The sequence below is a fragment of the Mus musculus genome, chromosome 11, assembly GCF_000001635.26.
Source record: "Mus musculus strain C57BL/6J chromosome 11, GRCm38.p6 C57BL/6J".
Taxonomy (NCBI): domain Eukaryota; kingdom Metazoa; phylum Chordata; class Mammalia; order Rodentia; family Muridae; genus Mus; species Mus musculus.
The window spans coordinates 5,563,580-5,583,312 of record NC_000077.6 but is presented as its reverse complement, the minus strand read 5'-3'; the positions used below and the strand labels follow the sequence as shown (position 1 = coordinate 5,583,312).

The 19,733-nt window shown below is 43.7% G+C and overlaps 1 protein-coding gene, 1 long non-coding RNA gene and 1 pseudogene across 12 annotated transcripts in view; 2 read left to right on the top strand and 1 right to left on the bottom strand.

Moving 5' to 3' along the window:
- The window catches only part of Ankrd36 (ankyrin repeat domain 36), a 119,938-nt gene extending 106,305 nt beyond the window's left edge, over nt 1-13,633 (bottom strand). For 9 of the 11 annotated variants that reach the window (XR_001780072.1, XM_017314823.2, XM_017314820.1 and 6 more), the window contains exons 1-6: nt 13,184-13,633; nt 12,142-12,256; nt 11,854-12,027; nt 8,980-9,086; nt 7,537-7,674; nt 4,660-4,729 (exon numbers count right to left, since the gene is read on the bottom strand). Coding sequence is in view for 9 of the 11 variants with exons in the window: in XM_017314823.2 (XP_017170312.1) it covers nt 4,660-4,729; nt 7,537-7,674; nt 8,980-9,086; nt 11,854-12,027; nt 12,142-12,256; nt 13,184-13,386 (807 nt within the window). In the remaining 2 variants the exon portion in view is untranslated. Of the gene's footprint in view, nt 1-4,659; nt 4,730-7,536; nt 7,675-8,979; nt 9,087-11,853; nt 12,028-12,141; nt 12,257-13,183 lie in introns of those variants that run through there. The other 2 variants (NM_023816.3, XM_017314827.1) reach the window with 2 other exon arrangements.
- Nucleotides 13,634-14,194: 561 nt separating this feature from the next.
- Nucleotides 14,195-17,922, top strand: Gm39573. The gene is made up of 3 exons (XR_872233.1): nt 14,195-14,454; nt 14,584-14,989; nt 17,595-17,922. It is a non-coding gene; the product is annotated as a predicted gene, 39573 (long non-coding RNA).
- Gm3186 (predicted gene 3186) lies at nt 18,753-19,373 on the top strand (annotated as a pseudogene).

Genomic DNA, 19,733 nt, shown 5'->3' with positions numbered 1-19,733 from the left:
TTTTTAATTAACATGGAGTAAAAACATTCATTGTTGCTATAAAGAACTAATTCTGTTAGCCAGTCAAAGCTAACTATGATTACCTCAAAACAATGACATTTCTAATAGATAGGAACACAAATTGGAAAAAAAAATAGGACCTCCATATTCCACTTAGGACAAAAGAAAACGGCAATCAAGATTCTAGAAAGTAACATGCAGTGTGTAAAGGTGCATTTGATGACAGAGTGCACAGCTTGGGAAGTTTAGGAAATGCTAATCTCAATTCCTAGCCTAAGGTCAGAGTTGAAACACACAAGGAATCCTGGTCAAGCCTTCTTTCCTATTGATTTTATTTCCTTGGTTTCTCACTTACTTATTTATAACATAGTACCTCAAAATAAATCATCTGAAACCATATGACTTTAACACTAAGAATATTTTTAAAATTTTGATGCATAATTACTAGAATAATCCACACTGTATTACTTTCAAATCTACATATGGAAATCCAATTGACAATTCACCAGCTCACATTTAAGAATATTGAAATGATTCTAACACATAAAAGTATCTTATGACCTCTTGGTAACATAAGCATGGGGACCTTAAAGCCAAGCAAGATGAAGCATAGGGAAGCTGCAGGCAGAGCGACAAAGCTATGAGGGATCTGCTAGCATCCAAATACTTGAGAATGATGCAAGGAATCATATTCCAACCACTGCAGAGCAGGCACTACAAAATCTACAATACCAAACATTTCAGAAATCCATCATTTACCATACAGTAATTGAGTCTGTACTTCTAGAAATGACAATCCTTAGGTAAACATGAATTGTTCATTTACCTGAAGAGATTCAGTCATGCTCAATGAAATGAGCTAGAAAACACAATGCAATCACTTTGTAATATGAATTTTGAGAACCTGATCATAAATGTCTAAATTTCCAGGATTTTTTCTGTCTGTCCCAACGTAGAAGTACAGAATACAGAACAAGCTCTTCTACAAACATACATGACACTAAAATAAAGTGGGTTTTATTTCCTTCATTGTTCTATTGTTTTAAGCAAGCAATCCCAGTGAGCATGCCAATCAGTAGGTCGACAGAGATTCCCATCTCCAGAACCTATGAGATTCCCATCTCCAGAACCTATGAGATTCCCATCTCCAGAACCTATGAGATTCCCATCTCCAGAATCTACGGACAGCCAATAGTTTAGAAGGAAAGGGTGGCTCCTGGCAAGCACTGCCCTACCCCACTTCCTTGAAATGCTACAGGAATTTTGCCACATTCTTTTTGGCCCTTTGATGATCTAGCAGTGTGCTTCAATCTATTTTAAGATTATTTCTGTCTCCTATGGCTCAATATTGTTATAGCTCACTCATGTGCACACACACAGGTATCTATACAATATATACACACCAAAACAAACAAACAAAACAAAAACTCTAGATTCAACTGTCAGTTTTCTCCAAGAAAAACAGCTTATTGGCCAAATACTACCCACATGCTAAAGTCATTGTGCAGATGTAATTCATCGAGTAAATGGAAGCAAAAGCGAGTGAGTTCAGCTGTACAGCAATCTGACAGAGTAGATATGAAACTCAAATACACGTTTATGTATATATGTGTATTGTGTACATGTAATACATTTCCCAAGGCAAATAAAAACCTTCCCCTTCAAATAATTCCCACAAGGAAGAAAGGATTGTCACAGCTTTAGACACAAAGGAATTAAAAACGAACTGCCCACATTAGAGTTCTGAGATTCCCAGTTTGGCCCCTCAGCAAGAGGAAGGATGTGTCATCCAGCCAGGGAAAGAGGGGCCTTCTGCTTTAACGGTGCCTGCTCCTGAGGACCGAAGCCAGGGAAGCTCTTGTTTCTCAATGACTGCAAGAGACCACCGAGGGTCCTTGAATAACTTAACATGGCAGGGGAAGTGCCAGCTTTCTTTTCAACATGGGCACTTCATTCCCTGCCTTTACCAGTGACCCATGACTCCTTTTCAGACACACTTGTGTAGATGGAAAGTTATGTTGACGGAAAATCCCAAAAGCTAACAGAATTAATGATGTCAGCCTCAGCGTTGGGAAGAAGATACAGAGAAATGAGTCTGCTATCTCTGAGAATTAGCTGTCATCATGTCTAACGCAGAAGCAGAGAGTGAATGAGCCACCCCAAATCACAGGTGATCTGAACCCAAATAGCAGAGGGACTCAAGAGAGACACAAGATGCTGCCGCCCCACGAAGGCCAACAGAAAAGTAAGGCATCCATGATTCGTGCTACCTGAGAACCGTAGCAATCCCTCTCATTCACGGCATCAGGAAAGAAAAGCTCACATGAACCTACTGCTTGTCTCTGCCAGAGCCAGCATGTGAAACAAGCGCCCACTTGCTCAGACTCGTCCATGCCAAGAGTATACATATCAGCAGACACCTTGAGGGTACACAGTGACCTACTCTCCCCAGGCTGAAAGAAGTCAGGGAGTTAGTGCAGCCTTTCGTTCTAGAGTAAAGCCTGCCTGTCCCCTGTGAGACCCCAGAGCCTCAAGAACAGCTTAAGGGCAAAGCCAGTTACCAGTGAAAACAATGAGATCACAAAGCTCTCTAAAAACAAGAGAAAACCTCAAGTACAAAGCCAGCTCCTGCTCTAACTCCATCCATAGCAATGACCTCACTATGGTTTAAATCTGTCAACGTTTCTCTTTTAGGTACTCGGACTGTGACCATATGCAGTGATTACAACTTCACTGTAGTTTCCTTTCAATCTATTCTGATGCTAGATTACTTCTCGGAATTTATATTAGTTTGCTTATATGTTAATATTTATTTTCACAATGCATAGGGTCTCTTTCTTAAAATCCTAAGATGAAAAGGATTGCACCATTACAAATCCAGGAGGTCCTTGAGATTCTAACAGAAGTACAGAAGAAAGCTGTGCCATTATTAGATTGTGCTGAGTGCAACTGTGCTGCACCAAGTTCCTGACAACTTGGGCAATGCATCCTTGGACCTCTGTGATTTACACACCCAAATTAAATCTAGATTGAACTCTATGTACATTTTAATAATTTCTATCATACCTTCATGGAAACCAGGCACTCACACTAAAAGGCCATTACCTTTTAGTGTTCATCTTGGGACCAGGCATGACATCCTCTGATGTCCTGAATAAGAACATCCTTCCTACCAGAGCCACAGCCTTCATGAGGGTCCGGAGCAGACGTTCTCAACCCTCTCGTGCTGCAACCACGGTTCCTCATGTTGTGGTGGCCCCCAAGCACAAAATTATTTCTGTTGCTACTTCATAGTTGTAATTTTGCTACTCTTATGAACCATAGTGTAAATGTCTGCTATGCAGGACGCTTGCTGTGTGAACCCTGTGAAACGGTCATTTGGGAACTGCTCTTTACTAGATGAGCAGGATCAAGATTTTTTTCAGTCCCTGAGTAGACAGGGTCACATCCCTACTCAGCGGTGAGCTAGCTTCAGAAAACAGGTTGTCAGCCATATACAGTCCTTACTATCAAGGGATAAAAGCCTAGAAGGGAAAATTAAGGCAGGATACAAGACGGGAAACTAAGAGAGCCCTGATCTGGAATTTGAGAGCAGTCAGCGGACCCAGGCCGCCCAACACAACTCAGTCAATTCAGTATGAAGACTCTTTATAGAGGGACAAGTGTTCTGCACGGGCATCTCAAATAACAATCTTACAATAGCAATGAACCAAGCTTAGACCTAAACACGTGTGAGTTTCCAGTTTACTCTTACTGTATTCCAGCTGTTCACAGGTCCGGGGACCTCATAATTTTATGAACTTCATTTATAGTCAAAGTATATTTCTCAGTTCCCTATGACCCAGCACAGCAGGGATTCCTTTGACCTTGTGACCTAAGGGTGTTTTCTTATCAGCCTCTAATTAGCCAAGTGCACACCCAGGAACTATTTGTTGTAAGATCTCATTTACAAAAGATTAAAATTTTTTCTTTACCATCTGTCTTAGGATTTGGTTTGCTATAATAAAACATCAAGACCAAAAGAAAAAAAAAAAGCAACTTGGGCAAATAAGTTCAATTTCATCTTACAGCTTCCAGGAAAACCAGGGCAGGAACCTAGAGGCAGGACCTGAGGCCAAGCCGGTGGAGGAGTGCTGCTTTCCAGCTTGCCCCAGCTGCTTTCCTATAAACCTCAGGTGCTCAGGGGCGGCACCACCCACAATGGACTGGGCCCTCCCACGTCAATTGTCAGTCAAGAAAATGTCCCACAGACTGGCCTTCAGGCCATCTTATAGAGGCATTTTCTCAGAATTCCCTCTTCCCAGATGTGAGAACCACAAAGCCCTGAACAATGTTACTCCAGAAGCCAGCAAGGGCTATTTATAAACTAACAAGCAGGTCTCCTCACCCAGAAGCTTGCATCGCGTTCTCAGAGCACTGCCCTCTTCCTTACTGAGCCCTCTTGGCCTTGGTGCTTGAGCATAACATCTATGTTAAAGCCTTTGCTTAACTCCAACTTTGTGATTAGAGTACAAGAAAATCACATTTACAGTAAATTTCCCCCACTCGGAGCTGAGGACTGAACTTAGCCCTTGTAGTAGCTAGGCAAGCACTCAGCCACTGAGCCAAATCCCTGAACCTCCACTGCAAACAATGTCAGCATCGCAAATGAGCTTGTACCTTGGTATCAAAACTGTGTCTGGCCTCTTTTGTTGTTAGCTCAGGTCTGGGACCAGGGCCTTGGGAAAGCCTGCAGAGGAAAAACTACAGTGAGAGTGGGTCCCAAGGACAGCCAGCCATCCAGGTGGCAGGCGGCACTGTTAACACTTTTACATTTTATCTTTAAGTCTGTTGCAGGGGAGCATATATATTCATGTGAGTGTTAAGTGCCCGATAGGCCAGACAAGGGCACTGGAGCCCCTGGAGCTGGAATACATGATGCTGTGAGCTACCTGGAGTATACTTCTCAACCGGAACAAACTCAGCTCCTCCTCGAGAGCAGTGCTAAGCCATCTTGGATCCTTTCCTTTCTGTCTGTCTGTCTGTCTCTCTCTCTCTCTCTGTTTGGGGTTTGTTTGTTTGTTTTTTGAGATAGAGTCTAACTATATATCACTGGCTGGCCTGGAACTCACTGTGTGGACCAGGCTCAAATTCACAGAAAGCCACCTGCCTCCTGCCCATCCCAGTGACGGGATGGTGACAGTGTGTGGGTGCGTGCCACCACACTCAATATATGGCATTTTATACTTGTCTTTATGTCAATTCTGAAACAATGAAGCTTGCAATTTCCTCTTTCTGCTTCTACTTCTCTCAACCTAAGAAAACAGTCAAGGAATGGTCTCTCCAGGTTCTACAGCAAAGGGTGACGGCAGTGCACTGTCATGGCCTGAAGGGAATTTGTGTGCACACATTCATCTCTAACAATGAACTGAGGCGCCAGTGACTGGTTCCTGTATCTTTTGCTACCTGAACGGACTCAGCTGAGAAACCTCTTGGAAATGTTCATCGCCAAGGACCAGCCCTGGAAGTGCTGAAGTGGGATATAGGGTAGGACTGATGCTTGCTGACCTTGTAACTCTCTTACTGTCTGGGGGTCAGAAGCTGATGGCCTCTGGAAATTTAACTCTCTCTTGCCATTCCATGGCTAAAAGCTGCTTACTTCTGGTAAATTGACTCAAGCCAATAGCAGCAGGGCAATTAGAAAAAAGGCTTAGTTTTTCTCTGGCTCAAGGGCCCCTCACTGGCCAGGCTAGAGGATGGGAGTTTGTTAACTCTTTGTGAGCCAGAGAGAAAAGAACAAAAATAAAATGGAGAATTCAAGCACACATATAGACACACAGAGACACATGGACACATACTTTGGCCAGACTGGACCACCTGTTTCAACATACGTTCACATGTTCATGCATACACACACACATACAGATACCTACACATGTATGTGTGTATATACATATAGACAGACAGACATATACATACATGCATTTGTTGGATGGGGCTGAGCCCTAATAGTTACACTTTATTTCTTCTCTCTGGCCTTTGTATACCTTCTTAAACAAAAGTTCTTTCTAAAAGACCTCATGATGAAGTGTTACACAGAGGGGAGTTACAGAAGGGTGTGGATAGTTACTTCAAAGCAGTGTTCACTCCGTAAGCTGTAAGTTCAAAGCAACAGTTTCACATGGTCTAACTTTATCCCAGTGCAAACCTGTGGCTTTACCCTTGGATTTAATTGTTCCACGCCTGCATTCTTTCCTAGCGCAATTGGCCCGTGATACATAAAGACTTACAGAGCTCTATTTGTACCCTCAGTCTACAGGGGTTTGGGATTACCTGTATCAACTTAAGAGTTCTATAAAATCATTATGAAGAATTGTGAAATCATTAATTCATCTAAACAGCATTATTATATGAGAGTACATCTTCATATTGATCTGTAGGAAATGCTGATGCCCAATAGGGTGGGCTGATGCCCAGCAATCATTAGTCTATGAAATAGTAACAGAAAAGGCATATCAGCAGCAAGAAGCAATCCTGAGATGAAGTCTCTGATGACCTTGCATCTCAGAGGACACCCACCACAGCCATGCAAAACAATGGGCCATTTCCAGACAACTCACTCACTAGCTCCAGCCTTTCTTAGATGGCTTCTGTCAGTTAGCCAGAAGTCTACATGTAGAAAAGCCAAAGAAATATCTGTACATTGTTATTAGACATCTCTTCCCAGAATGCAAGATTCAGACATTTAAAAACTGTAAAGACTAGGGGCTAGAGAGCTGGCTCCGTGGTGAAGAACCTCTGCTCTGGCAGAGGAAATAGATTTGCTTCCTGACACTCACATGGCACCTCCAGTTTCAGAAGATCAGAGACCCTCTTCTGGCCTCTTCAGGCTATCAGTCAACAATGCAAGGCAGAAAACGTGAAACTAATTTTTAAAAATGTCAAAGGATGGTATTGAGGGAGACAACTCACAAGAGTAGATAACCACATTTTCTGCTAAATTTTATATTAAAAGACCAACTAGATAATTAGACAATTTAAAAATGGGATACTAGGGCTGGAGAGATGGCTCAGTGGTTAAGAGCACTAACTGTTCTTCCAAAGGTCCTGAGTTCAAGTCCCAGCAACCACATGGTGGCTTACAACCATCTGTAATGGGATCTGATCTATTCTTCTGGTGTGTCTGAAGGCAGCTACAGTATACTCATATAAATAAAAAATAATAATTTTTTTTAAAGATGGGGCATTATCTATATACTCACGTGAGTCTTTAATTGTAATGAAAGAGTTCCAGTGTTAAGGACAGAGGACTTAACATTCCTGAGACAGGAGTTGAGCATACAACGCAGTAGTCCTCTGAGAGAGCTCTGTACCCTTTGCTACCCCAACCTAGTCTAGCATTGTACTTAGTTTCTAATGGATGAAATCAACTAACTCAGCCATTCCAAAAGTCCCCAGAATGAACTGTGTACTTTCATTGGATATATAAGTATGAATGGTTATAACTATGAAAAATATCTACTTGAAGTTTTCCTGTATTATAATAGAAACACTTACACTTGAAAGGTTTCAAAAACAGCGTAACTTTGTGCAGTAGCTCCATAGATGTCCACCAAAGATGCATTGGCGCCTTGCTGGAGAAGAAGGCTGATCATGTTTTTAGACTGAGTTCTCACAGCATGTATAAGGGCGGACCTAAAAGAGCAAATGGAACATCACCCTGACACACTTACCTTACTTTGTTTGTTTGTTGTTATTGCATGCGTTTTGTTGTTGTTGTTGTTGTTGTTGTTTTTCTTTTGTTTTTGAGACAGGGTCTCTCTACATAGCCCTGGCTGACTGGTAATCACTATGTGGACCAGGCAAGTTCCACCACACCAGGCTTCCTGACACACGTTAATGAAGTTATACAAACAACTATTCAGCTATGTCTCACCAAGTTCTATCTTGCCTGTGTGTTAGAGTGGCCATTAGCAATTAAGAACAGACAGAAGCATTGTGAGGAAGGCATTCATTGACCTTCGTTATCGCCAGTGCTGAAAGGGAAGACCCAAAACGCCCTGAGCCACCACTGTTTTTCTGCACCATGGCTTTGAGATAAGGTCCTCCTCTGCCTCTGCCTCCCACTTCCTGTCACCGTAGATTGGTGCCTGTGAAACTGTGAAGCAAAATAAATCTCCCCTCCATTAAATGTCTTTGTTCAGACTAGTGAATAGCTGAACACATCAATATGAACCATAGAAAGATGGGGGAAGCTGAGTAACATCTAACGACACACAGTCATTTAGAGAAAAACTAACATCAATATTCTTCAAACAAAGCAACACAGAGCAAAGAGCCATCAAAGAGGCAAAGTGATTTCCAAAAACATTTCTCATAAATATAGCATTTTTAAAAAAATGTAGAGCTGGCAAGGTGACACACACCTTTGATTCCAGCACTTGGGAGGCAGAGGCAGGCAGATTTCTCAGTTCAAGGACATCCTGGTCTACAAAGTGAGTTCCAGGACAGCCAGGGCTACACAGAGAAACCCTGTCTCAAAAACAAAAACAAAAACAAAAACCCAAAAAAGAAGAAAGGGGGGAAGGAAGGAAAAATAAAAAAGAAACAAGAAAAAAATGTATAAAAGACAGAGATGGGAAATATTGTAAAATTATTTTTAAAAAATTCACTGGAATCTTAAACAAGAAGTCACCACTTCCAACAATAAGACAAATACGAAACTATTTTTATCTAATATAAAATCTTAAGACTAAAAGGAAATAGACTCAAAATAACAATCAGTTGATATTAAAAAGAGATGTGAGCCCTGCTGTATGCTGAAGGAGACTAAGTTGAACAGTTAATTTCTATCTACCTGTTCATTTGTTTTAACATGTTTCCTATAAGCATGAGTTAAATTCTTATGACTTTCACATTGATGCTTTATGTGGTTGTAGCCACTCTAGAATGTCACAAGGATTTAAGAGTTTTCAAGGATTTAAGAGTTTTCACAGATACCTCTTGCAGTTATCCAGGGCGTTTATGTTGGCTGCAGCCTGCAGTAAGAGTTCCACCATCTCCTGTTTGTTTTCTAGCACCGCAAGTATAAGCGGCGTGTAGCCGTTCTGTGGAAATGAAAAGCAATTTCCAACTCACAGTTCAGTGTTTCTCAGTCAGCTACAAATCTACTAAGATCCTACTAAGAAAACCACCCCTTTCTAGAGATGACCAGACACCATACACATCTCTGGCCAGAGTTCTCCAAACTCAGCCCTGTACTCTCAGATTCTAAGAACTCAGCTCTTATCAGCATTTGCCATAAAAGGCTGGGCCAAGCAAGTCAGAGTGGGAAAGGATAGAAGCACTGTTCTTGACCAGGTTAAGATTATCCTGCCCGGAAGATGACATAGTGGTTGCATTTGGGAAATGATGCAAGGCTGTGTCTGTTACAGACCCTCGAGGAAGAAACCCTGCATTTTGAATAATTCCTATTGTCATCTTTTTGTGGGGACATTTGCTTTGAAGAAACCAACATACTGTTTAGAGAGTTCCAATAACACGTTTCTACTGAGTCATGAGAGACACACATTTGATCCTTCCAAAGTCATATGATACTGCTCCAACGTGGGCCACTAAAGATCTGTATTAAAATTCACAGGCTAAAAACAAACAAATAAAAGGGCTGGAGAGATGACTCAGCGGTTAAGAGCTCTGACTGCTCTTCCAGAGGTCCTGAGTTCAATTCCCAGTAACCATGAAATGGCTCACAAGCATCTTTAATGGGATCTGATGCCCTCTTCTAGTTTCTTAAGACAGCCACAGTGTACTCACATATATAAAATAAATAAGTCTTAAAAATACATTTCACAGGTTTCCAATGAAGTCTGATTGCTCAGTACAGGCAAAAGGTTGGTATATGTATATAACCTAACCTCAGCATATTCTACCTCACACAGAACTAGAACACAGTATTCCTTAAAATGCAGTATCTAAAATTCACTGTGATTCTAGTTCTGTTTAGACACTCCATAGAGTTATTTCTAAGAGATTAACATGAAGATAGATAGATAGATAGATAGATAGATAGATAGATAGATAGATAGATAGATAGAATCTTTATCCATTGTAGAAATAATTTTGGAAACCATGAGATCTTGTTAACACTATATTGCAAATAGAAGATGTGAACTCAATACATTCAGGGGAAAATTTAGTGACCTGAGAGACTGACCAGGAGTGTCCCTAGCAAGCTAGAGAGCACACGGCCTTTGTATAAGTGATGACTTGTTTTATAGGCAGTTCCAAAGGCTCACAGGAAGTGGGATTCAGTTATTAAGAAGCCTCTGCAGATACCTCCTACAGTTTAGAGGTGGTCAACTGTCTTTGGATCACCCTGACTCCAGCCATTAAGTTACTCTCTCTGCTGTGGTTGAATCTAAGTGCTTGTCTTGGGGTCTCCATTGTTAAGTAGAGACACCGTGACCACAGCAACTCTTATAAAGGAGAAACAGTTCATTGGAGCTGGCTTACAGTTCAGAGGTTCAGTCCATTACTGTCATGATGGCAAGCATGGCAGCAAGCATTCAAATACAGGAGTCTATGAGGGTCATCCCTAGTCAAACCACCACAACCATTATGGGCAAAAAGGAGTTTTTGCAAATGTTTTCCTTTCTTGAAAATCATGTTTTGCCAACTCAGAAGTCCCATGAGATATTTTAAATATTTTTTAAAGAAGATATATTTCTTTTTTGTTTTATGTGCATGGGTGTTTGGTCTATATGTGTGTGCCTCCTGCATGCAGTGCCTGTGGAAGTCAGAAGAAGGAGACCAATCCTCTGAGAAACTGCAGTTACCAATGGTTTTGAGGGATTATGTGAGTAGGGAGACCTGAACCTGGGCCCTTTGCCTAGCAAGTGCCATCTCGTATGCTAAAAACAAACAAAACAAAACAAAACAAAGCAAAACCCAAAACAAAAAATACAATGTATTGTTCATCTGCCAGCAAGACATAGAGACTTGAGAGCAGAGTTTAAAATCTTATCTAAATGGTACTTACTGACAGAAATTGGGAATATATACCCCCAAATTAACTGGTCTTCCCCTGGTTTCACCCATAACTGCCACTATCCCAGCTCCTGGCATTTGACTCTGAGTCCAAACACTGAACATGCTTGAAGCTCAACCATTCCCTTCTCAGGTAAAAATGAAGACACAGTTTTCCAAACATACAAACAGGGCAGAATTAAACCACACGACTTTCCTTATCTTTGCCAATGAGGACCGTACATTCCGACTCATCCTGCACTTTTAAGATAATTTTCTTCTCACCATTTTTTGTGACCCAGCCTCACCTCAGGGAGAAGTCATTTTAAAGTGTCACTAGCAGTATGATTTTTCATTTACCATAAAGCACTTTTGTTTGAGTTTTCGGGTCAAGTCTGATTCTAGACAGTTTCATTTGTTTGCTTGTTAAAACTGGGTCTCACTGGTTACAGACTGGCCTCAAACTCACGGAGATCTTCCTGCCTCGGCTTCCCAAGAGCCAGGATCAAAGGTGTGAGCCACCATGCCTGGCCAAATTCTAAGAGAAATTTTGTTTTCATGTCTCATTTTACTCTCATTAGAAAAACTGGTGAAAATATTTAAATTATATTTTAAAAGAAACTTTGGTGACCTATTTGAAGAATATTTAATGTAATATTAATACAGTTTTCTCAAATATTTTTATGGATACATAAAATCGTGTGCTCTGAAACTTCCTTTGTCAATTAACTTATTCTAAACCATTTTTTTAACCAAAGAATTCTCGCTTTCAGCTTCTACGTGTGGAAATGGTCCCACATATTGTTCAGGCAAATGCCTTTTAATTTGGGATATAAAACTGCGTGTTACCTTTGTCTTAACTTCGGTGTCTGCATTGAATGCCAGAAGCTTGGCGGCTATGGTGGTGTCCTTGTTGTAGACCGTGTAGTGGAGGGAGGTGTTCTGATGGATATCGACGGCGTTGGAGTCGGCGCCGTTCTCTAGAAGAATCTTCACACAGATCTCGTGCTGGCGCTGTGTGGCCTGCGGGGATTGTCCCAAGGAAACAGACTCAGTTCAAGAAAGTCTAGAATTATAATCCACACCTCAGAATCCGGGGGTTGTGCTAGTTCATCTTCTGCCCCGCTTGTTGGTTACCTTGATCAGAGCTGTGCTTTCCTCTCGGTCTCGGGCTTCGATGTTGCAGTCATACCACAGCAAGAGGCTCACCATTTCTGACTGGCCGTGAGCACAGGCGTAGTGAAGAGCAGTCCTGGGAGAGAGAGTGCGCCTGAGGGCTACTGTGCAATGTGAGGAGGCAGCTCACACTTTTCGGAAGCAGAATAGCCGGTTTTGACATTCTTTTTTCTATTTAGCAGTGCTAAGAAAGAGCAGTTAAACATGGAGGACCCCGAAGGAGAGGGCATTGCAAGAGACACGGGAAAATTTGCAAAGGAAGATTGGGAACGTGTTGTTGACTGCGGTCGTCCTGAACTAGGGACCACATTGGCAAGCTCCAAGGCTTTGATGGTCTCTTAAGATGTGAAGGCCACCAGTGGACCATCTGCTTCTGCATCAAGGAAGCAACCGAAGCTAATGGAGCACCTGTGGGAACTTTGGAGCTTCACGTACTATGTAATGAAGATGGATGCTAATCAAACTAGCCCACTTCAGGGCCAGGCGAACTAATGGATGAATCAGCATTGGTTAATAAAGATGGCTACCCTGAATAACTGGACGTGAAGCCCTGCTGACACTCCAGCCTCCGTGTAAGGTCCCTCAATAAATAACTTATAGTCCTCCGTTACCGTGAAATAAAAAGAATATGGAATTTTATTGAATGAACTTCCTTAGGACCCATCGCATTATTAACTTTTTCCATGTGCAGGAGAAATCACATTTAAATTGTCAAGAGTCTTCTAAAAACAGAATTATATGGGGTTTGGAAACCGACTAAACTAAATGAGTTTAGTTTTTTATTTGCTTCTCATGAAGAGTGTCTGGGCTCTGGACCCATCCAGGGTTTCAGATGCTGAGGCACCTGTGGTAGGAAGAAAGGCTAGCACCTCCTGTTAAAGCAGGCCTTAGCCTCCCTTCTCCACTCCCGAGGCCAAGATCAGTTTCCTCTCCTTAGGCCCTGCTGCCACTCATTTACCCCTGTTCTGGGCCACCTCCCAGCTCCCACCCCGCACCCTCTAACCTTTTCTTCCGGTCTGTAACGTTCACGTCAATATCCCCAAATTCGAGCATCTTCTGCACTTGGGGTATGTCCCCCACGCTTGCAGCTTTGTGGATCCTTTTCACAGGCATGTACCCAGTGAGGTACCTGGGAGGTTCTTGGTTCTCAGCATGCCTAAAGCTCAGAAAGCCCCAAGGCGAGTGACCCTTGAAGATCTTCTTCATGGCTCAGACTGTGGCCCTTCACCCTATCTCTACCCCTCCAAAACTCAGTGTTTATAACGCCTTCCTCCCTCCCAGTAACAACCTCGGTGCTCACAGCAAACCAGTTCTTTCAAGTCCCAGTCTTAGCCACCGCCAGCCAGTCCCAAAAGAGAGCCAACCAAGTCTCAGAATCTCGCCAGGATGCGCCCACAAAAGAGCCCCAAGGTTTAGCATCCCTCCACCTCTTAGGCAGTTGGCAGGACTGTCGTTGCCCAGCAACACCGTGTGCACGTGCTCCAGAGACCCACCCCCCACTCCCCAGGCAACCAATCAAAGCACGTAGCCAACAGTGCTCAGCACGCATGTGAGGCTCAAGAGCAACTGTGCCTTCAAGCATCAAACGTGTGCACCACTAGGCAGATGGTCCCGATGCTTAAGGCCTACTCAGTCTTGAAACATAACTCCCTTTAGATAGATCTACAGGCCTCTAAAGTCTAGTCTCCAAGAAAACCTTCCTCAGAATTCGAACTTGAGGCCAGCATCATCTTGCATGCCCAGCCAGACTGGGTGACCGTAGTAGGACCCTTTCCTAACAAGCAAGCAAGCAAACGAAGAAATCTCAGAATCTCCATATGTTTACACACACCCCTACCCCCGCTCCCAGAGACTAGCAATTGCAATAATAGAATGCTGCATTAGTGGTTTCGTAGACGGTGACAGTATTTGTGGTGGTGTGCGTGCTGGTGTGGAGGGAGCTGCACACTGTCCAGATAAAATGAGATCATGCGTCTGCTGCCTCTCGCCCACTTATTTGCTCCTCAGCATGGTCTCTGCTCGATGTTTTTTCCTCTTTAAATCTTCAGGGTTTATTTGGATCACTGTGTAATATTTCAAACTTTACCTTTTGATTGACTGTTGTCTCAGAAATCTCTTTCCATTTATGTTAGAATGACACTTTAGGCAGCTGGATCCTGTGTCATAGCCTTGCCCCATTGTCCTGGTCCTCCCTCTCCCTCTCCCCCTCCTCCTGGTTCTACATTTCTCCCATCTTTCTGGCCACCACACACCAACTCCTCATGTATACTACTGGTGAGTAGCAGTTTCCAGCCAGGATTTGACTGAATCTCTAATTCTCTGCCCTAGTTTTTGGCTAATATCTTCTCCACATTCTGTATTCTTTACTGTGTATTTGCCTTCCACTTGCAATCTCCCCTCCAGATCCCATCGTCTGCCTGGGCCCTGTCTCACACTTCCTAGGTGCCATCGACGACAGAAGCAGGATCCAAATTCACTGCTACCCCTAGCTCCAGACCATGCAGATCATCCATGCTGTTACCCAAAAATCAACGGTGCCCAGGAGGGTCGAAGTAGAGAATGTAACACCCACCCCGCTCTGCATCTGCCCTGCTTCACAAAGAAAGACCCAAGAGATGAGCAGTGGTGAAGTAGCCTGCATTAACACTGTGAAGGAGCCTCAGAGGAAGAGATCCAGACCTGACCACTAGCCCCACCATGTGAGGAGCAAGTGTACCCCTGTATGAGCAAGCATTCTCAATATGAGCGCCATGGTCAGGTTAAAGAGGACAACTGCTGCCCCCCTTCCCCCCCGCGATTCATGAGACTGGTGAGGCCTCCCCTGGTTCAAGAATGAGTGTGGACAGTGTGTACAGGAGATAAAACCCACAGCTTCCTCTTCCTGATGTCAGCAGCTGAGATGGCTCCCCAATAGAGACACCCCTACCCAGATTAACTAACCCTTGCTCAGCTACAGATAATAAATATGTCGAGGGTCTAAGACACCATTACATTGCTGTGAAGAGACACCGTGACCAAGGAAACTCTTTTTTAAAAAGCATTTAATTGGGGACTTGCTTACAGTGTTAGAGGGTGAGTCCATGAGTATCAGCGGTAGGACACAGGCAGGCATGGTGGTAGCTGAGAGCTTTGCGTCCTGATCCACAGACAGCAGGCAGAGAGGAGAGTGAGAGAAGACTGGACTTGGTGTGGACTTTTGAAACTTTAAAGCTCACCCCTAGTGACACGCCTCCTCCAACAAGGCCACGCCTCTCATTCCTTCTCAAACAGGTCCACTCCCTGCTGAGTAAGCATTTAATTTATGGGGCTATGGGAGCCATTCTCATTCAAACCACCACACTGAGTTTCCATCTTGCTAGTGCATCTCTCTCAGAGACCGCAGACCACCCAGTCCCAGCTTTTCTGTGTTGTGTCATCTCTTCAGTCTCTGTCACTCCATTCAGGTCAATCCCAAAACCACGCAGGCCAAGAAGCCTTCAGTGTCGCACCTCCAGAGCATTGTCTGCCTTCAGACTGAGGAAAGCTATGATAGTCCTCTCACCTTACATCACACAGTTTACAGTTGCTGGGACTGTGTGAAATGCTGTCAATTTCACTTCTTCCATAATGAATGAAGCTCGGCAAACACTGGGGCAAGGTTGGTAGGCAGAAAAGGGAGATCACTTAGAACAAGAGAGGGCAATGGACATGACCTGGGTCCCGAAGGATGATTTTTTGGGAAAAGGACAGGCCAATCAGGTGATATAATATTATATATACCAACGCCCATAATAAAACCTCACACTCTGAACAGTACCTATGCAAAACTGATAACACTCTCCAAACAAGGAGCACAGGCTCCTAGCCCCAGCATTCCTCTGCCCGGCACCAAGCCCAGTCCCTTGACAGCCAAGGTGGATGTCAAAGCCAGGAACAAAGGGACAGTGGACAGCATGGCAGGGGACCCCATCACTACTTCTTCCTCCTCTTTCCAACAAGATATGTCTTAGGCACAGACAAGCCTTCTCAGATGCTAACTTAAATCACCATTCTAATGACAATATATGAGTGTCCTTAGCAGTGGCAAACAGAAGGTTGCAGCTTCTGGCTTAAAGACACTGGATATGATAATCTAAAAAGACAGTGGGTGTCAAATGTACCCCCTCTTTTTTGAATAGGGTCTCACTCTGTAGCCCCACTTATCCTGGAACTCACTATGCAAACCAGACTGGCCTGAAACAGAGAGTTCTCTGGTCTCTGCCTCCTGTGTGGTGGGAGAGATTAAAGGCCTGAGCCACCACACCCAGCCCACACTCCCCAAATTAAAACCAATCGAGTTGATTAGATCTAATGTGATTGAATTAAGTCATCCAACTCCAGGAGTTTACCAAATACTGAGGATGGGGCACCAAACCTCCAGCAGAAAGGTGCCAGAGGTTGAACAACCACAAGCTGAGACCAGCCTGGGGTACAGACAGACCAATCTCAAGAGAAAGGGAGGAAGTAAGGAAGTCAGTCAGCCAGTCAGTCGGGGAAGAGAAAGACTTCCCCTCAGCTCAGCCCCACTCTTCACAGTGTTGTGGGGGCCCACTGTCCCCTGCCACTCATGCAGGGACCTCCCATCCATGTTTGCCCTTCCACAGGACTACTTTCATCCTCCCCAAGGCCTTGGTCCTTTCTCCTGAAAACCCATTTTGAATGTCAACACTTGGCCATTCATCTCCAAACACCTCATGGGCCAGTTCTCTGTCTTCTTGCAGATAATAATAATAATAAGTGAAGATCCTAAACCCCTTTTCCTACAAGGAATCTATAGGGCATACTCGATAACCACCTTCCTCTTCAACCCAGATAGAATGTGACTTTTTACCCAGATAGAATGTGACTTTCTAGGCCTTCGCAGTAATCACAGTGAGAACCAGAGGTGCCTTGTTGTTAAGTGTAGAGATGATTTTAATTACCTATGATTTTGGATCCTATGGAAGGACCATTAGACTGAAACCATGTGAGGTGGTGTACACTCCTGAGTATTGATGCAAAGCCCCTGCTGTGTACACTGTTGAGATGAATGCACGCTAAGGGTTCCTACAGCGCTACTCGCCATAACTAAAGTTATGGGGCAAATCTAGGTGTCCCAAAAGATGGAGATGGATAAAGAAAATGTGGTGTGTAGCTCAATGGAATCCTTTCCATCCACAAAAAAGAATGACCTCATAACATGTAAGGAATATGGGTGGAGATAGGAATATTCATATTGAACGAACTAGGCCAGTCTCAGAAACAAAAATCAAGCTTTCTTTCACTGTGTGAATCCCTAGAATAGATTGTGGTCACATTACGTCATGCATGTAATAGGATATGAATGACTAATGTTTCCCTGGGAGGCCATGTTGTTAAACTCCTTTCTAAGCACTTTTGGGTGTTTGTCTCCATAGATCTGTGTGGTTCTCACCCTGGATCAAAGAAGTTTCTTGCTGCAGAGGCTGGAAGTTAATGAAGAGTCAAAGCTGTTCAAATGCTGAGAAAGGAGACCATGAATGATCGATCATCTGTGGAGGGAATATCTACACCAACCCTCTCCTGACAAGGCTCAGGAAACATCAAGGAAGAGAGGGTGGAAGAGAAGAATGCTGTAGAAGGCTGGCTTCTGGACAGGACATGGCTATTCTACACAACCTCACAGCAGCTTTGGTCATGTGCTCCAGAGCTCCACAAGTCAAAAGAATTAAAATACCAGAACAAGAGCTGAGAAGTGGTGGACCAAGCCTTTAGTCCCAGAAGTGGGGAGGCAGAGACAGGCTGATTTCTGTGAGTTTGAGGCCGGCTTTGTCCACAGAGTGAGTTCCAGAACACAGGTAAATCCTGTCTCAGAAAAAAAAAAAAAATCTTGCAAGGGAACTGAGTCTGCTTACACATACATTCAACGCAGCACACTGGAGGCAGAAGCTAGAAGATCTATCTGATATCAAGGACATCCTGGTCTGCACAGCAAGTCCCAGGACAGCCTAGGCGCCATAGCAATTTCCAGTCTCTAGTTAATGAATTAATTAATCTAGCATGAGACTAGAGATGCTGGCCAGCTTAAGAGGTTTGCTGTACTATGAGGCCCTGAATCCTGTTCCCAAGAGCCTGTGACAGCTTAAAACCACCTGAAACTCTACGGCTAGATGAAGTGACACCCTCTACTGGCCTTGGAAACACGTTCAATACCAGTGGCATCCATTTACACAGACACACAAATAAAAATAAAAGTGAATCTTTTTTTAAAAGGTATGAAGTTCAGAGGTAGATGCTTGGGGAAGGGCAGATGGGGGAAGGAGAGAGGACTAGGTTTGAATACATGTATACATTGTATACATGCATCAAATTTAAAAGAGAAGAAATTTAAAGTTTACTTGGACACATCATAAATAGTGTAGCAAAATAAAATGAAATTTAAAACAGAATATGGAAAGCAGAACTGAAATTGTCTCAGGGACAGAGTGAGAAAATAGTCAGTAAGGAAGGCTCCAAAGGAGATCAGGATAAACTCCTTGAAAATGGCAGAGAACTCTGAGCTCACAGAAGGAATTACATAGCTGGGGGGTCAGTCACAACTGCAGGATAGTCAAGCCACTCTGCCATCTAAACTCTCTCTGGGTTTCTGATTAGAGCCAAGTAAAAATGAGTGGAGGCCCAGCCGACCACATAGCAATTCCAGAAAGCACACTGAAGGATCAGGAAGGTTTTGATCATTCTCTCACTCTCAGGGTTTTCCATAGGAAATGAGGGCAGCTCCTATTGGAAAAGGAGACACAAGACTTCAGCAAAGAAGGCTGAGTCAAAAGCCAATGGTCACCAAGGTGGATTAGTCCATTGCCCAGAACCTCAGGGCATAGACCCGCCACCAATTCGGAAGAGCCAGGTGAACTTTCTGCGGGGCAAGTCTGAGGAGACTTACAGAGACACAGTCCAGATGCAGGCCCAGAAGCATGGCTCCCAGCTCAGCCCTGAGCAGCTCTCTCGGCTCAGACAGCTCTCAGAGTCTCTGACTGCCATGGTGCACAACCTTCTACAGCATGGCCGACCAGGCAGGCTTTGTCTTCCCTGATGAGGGCTGGCTTGTCCCAGCCCCCATGCCTGCCCCTCAGGAGCTGTCTGGCGAGGACTCTCAGAGTCCTTTGGTGGAGGGAGGAGAGAAGATGACAGATCCTGCCAGCCAATCAGACAAGTCCTGAGCCAAGGCCATGAGACCCTCCTAAGCAGAGTCACACTCTGAGACAACAAAACTGCACCTCCCTGTCTACACAGCCTGTGGCATTCACCTCTCTGTGTGAACATGTACCAGGCACATTGATGAGAAGAGGAGTTTGAAGTGTTTACTCTGGACTATGAACTGTGTTTCACTGGGATCTAGGATTCAAGTGCTAAATGCACAGTCCATCCTTGCTTTCTTTGGATATTTTGCTCAAGTATGTATGTGTTGGGTTTGTGTACTTATATTGTAGAGTATGTCAAATAAATATTGATTTACCAAAAAATGCTGTAGTTCTTTGGTCTTTTCATTTAGTGTGAGGAGGGCGGGTACACAAATA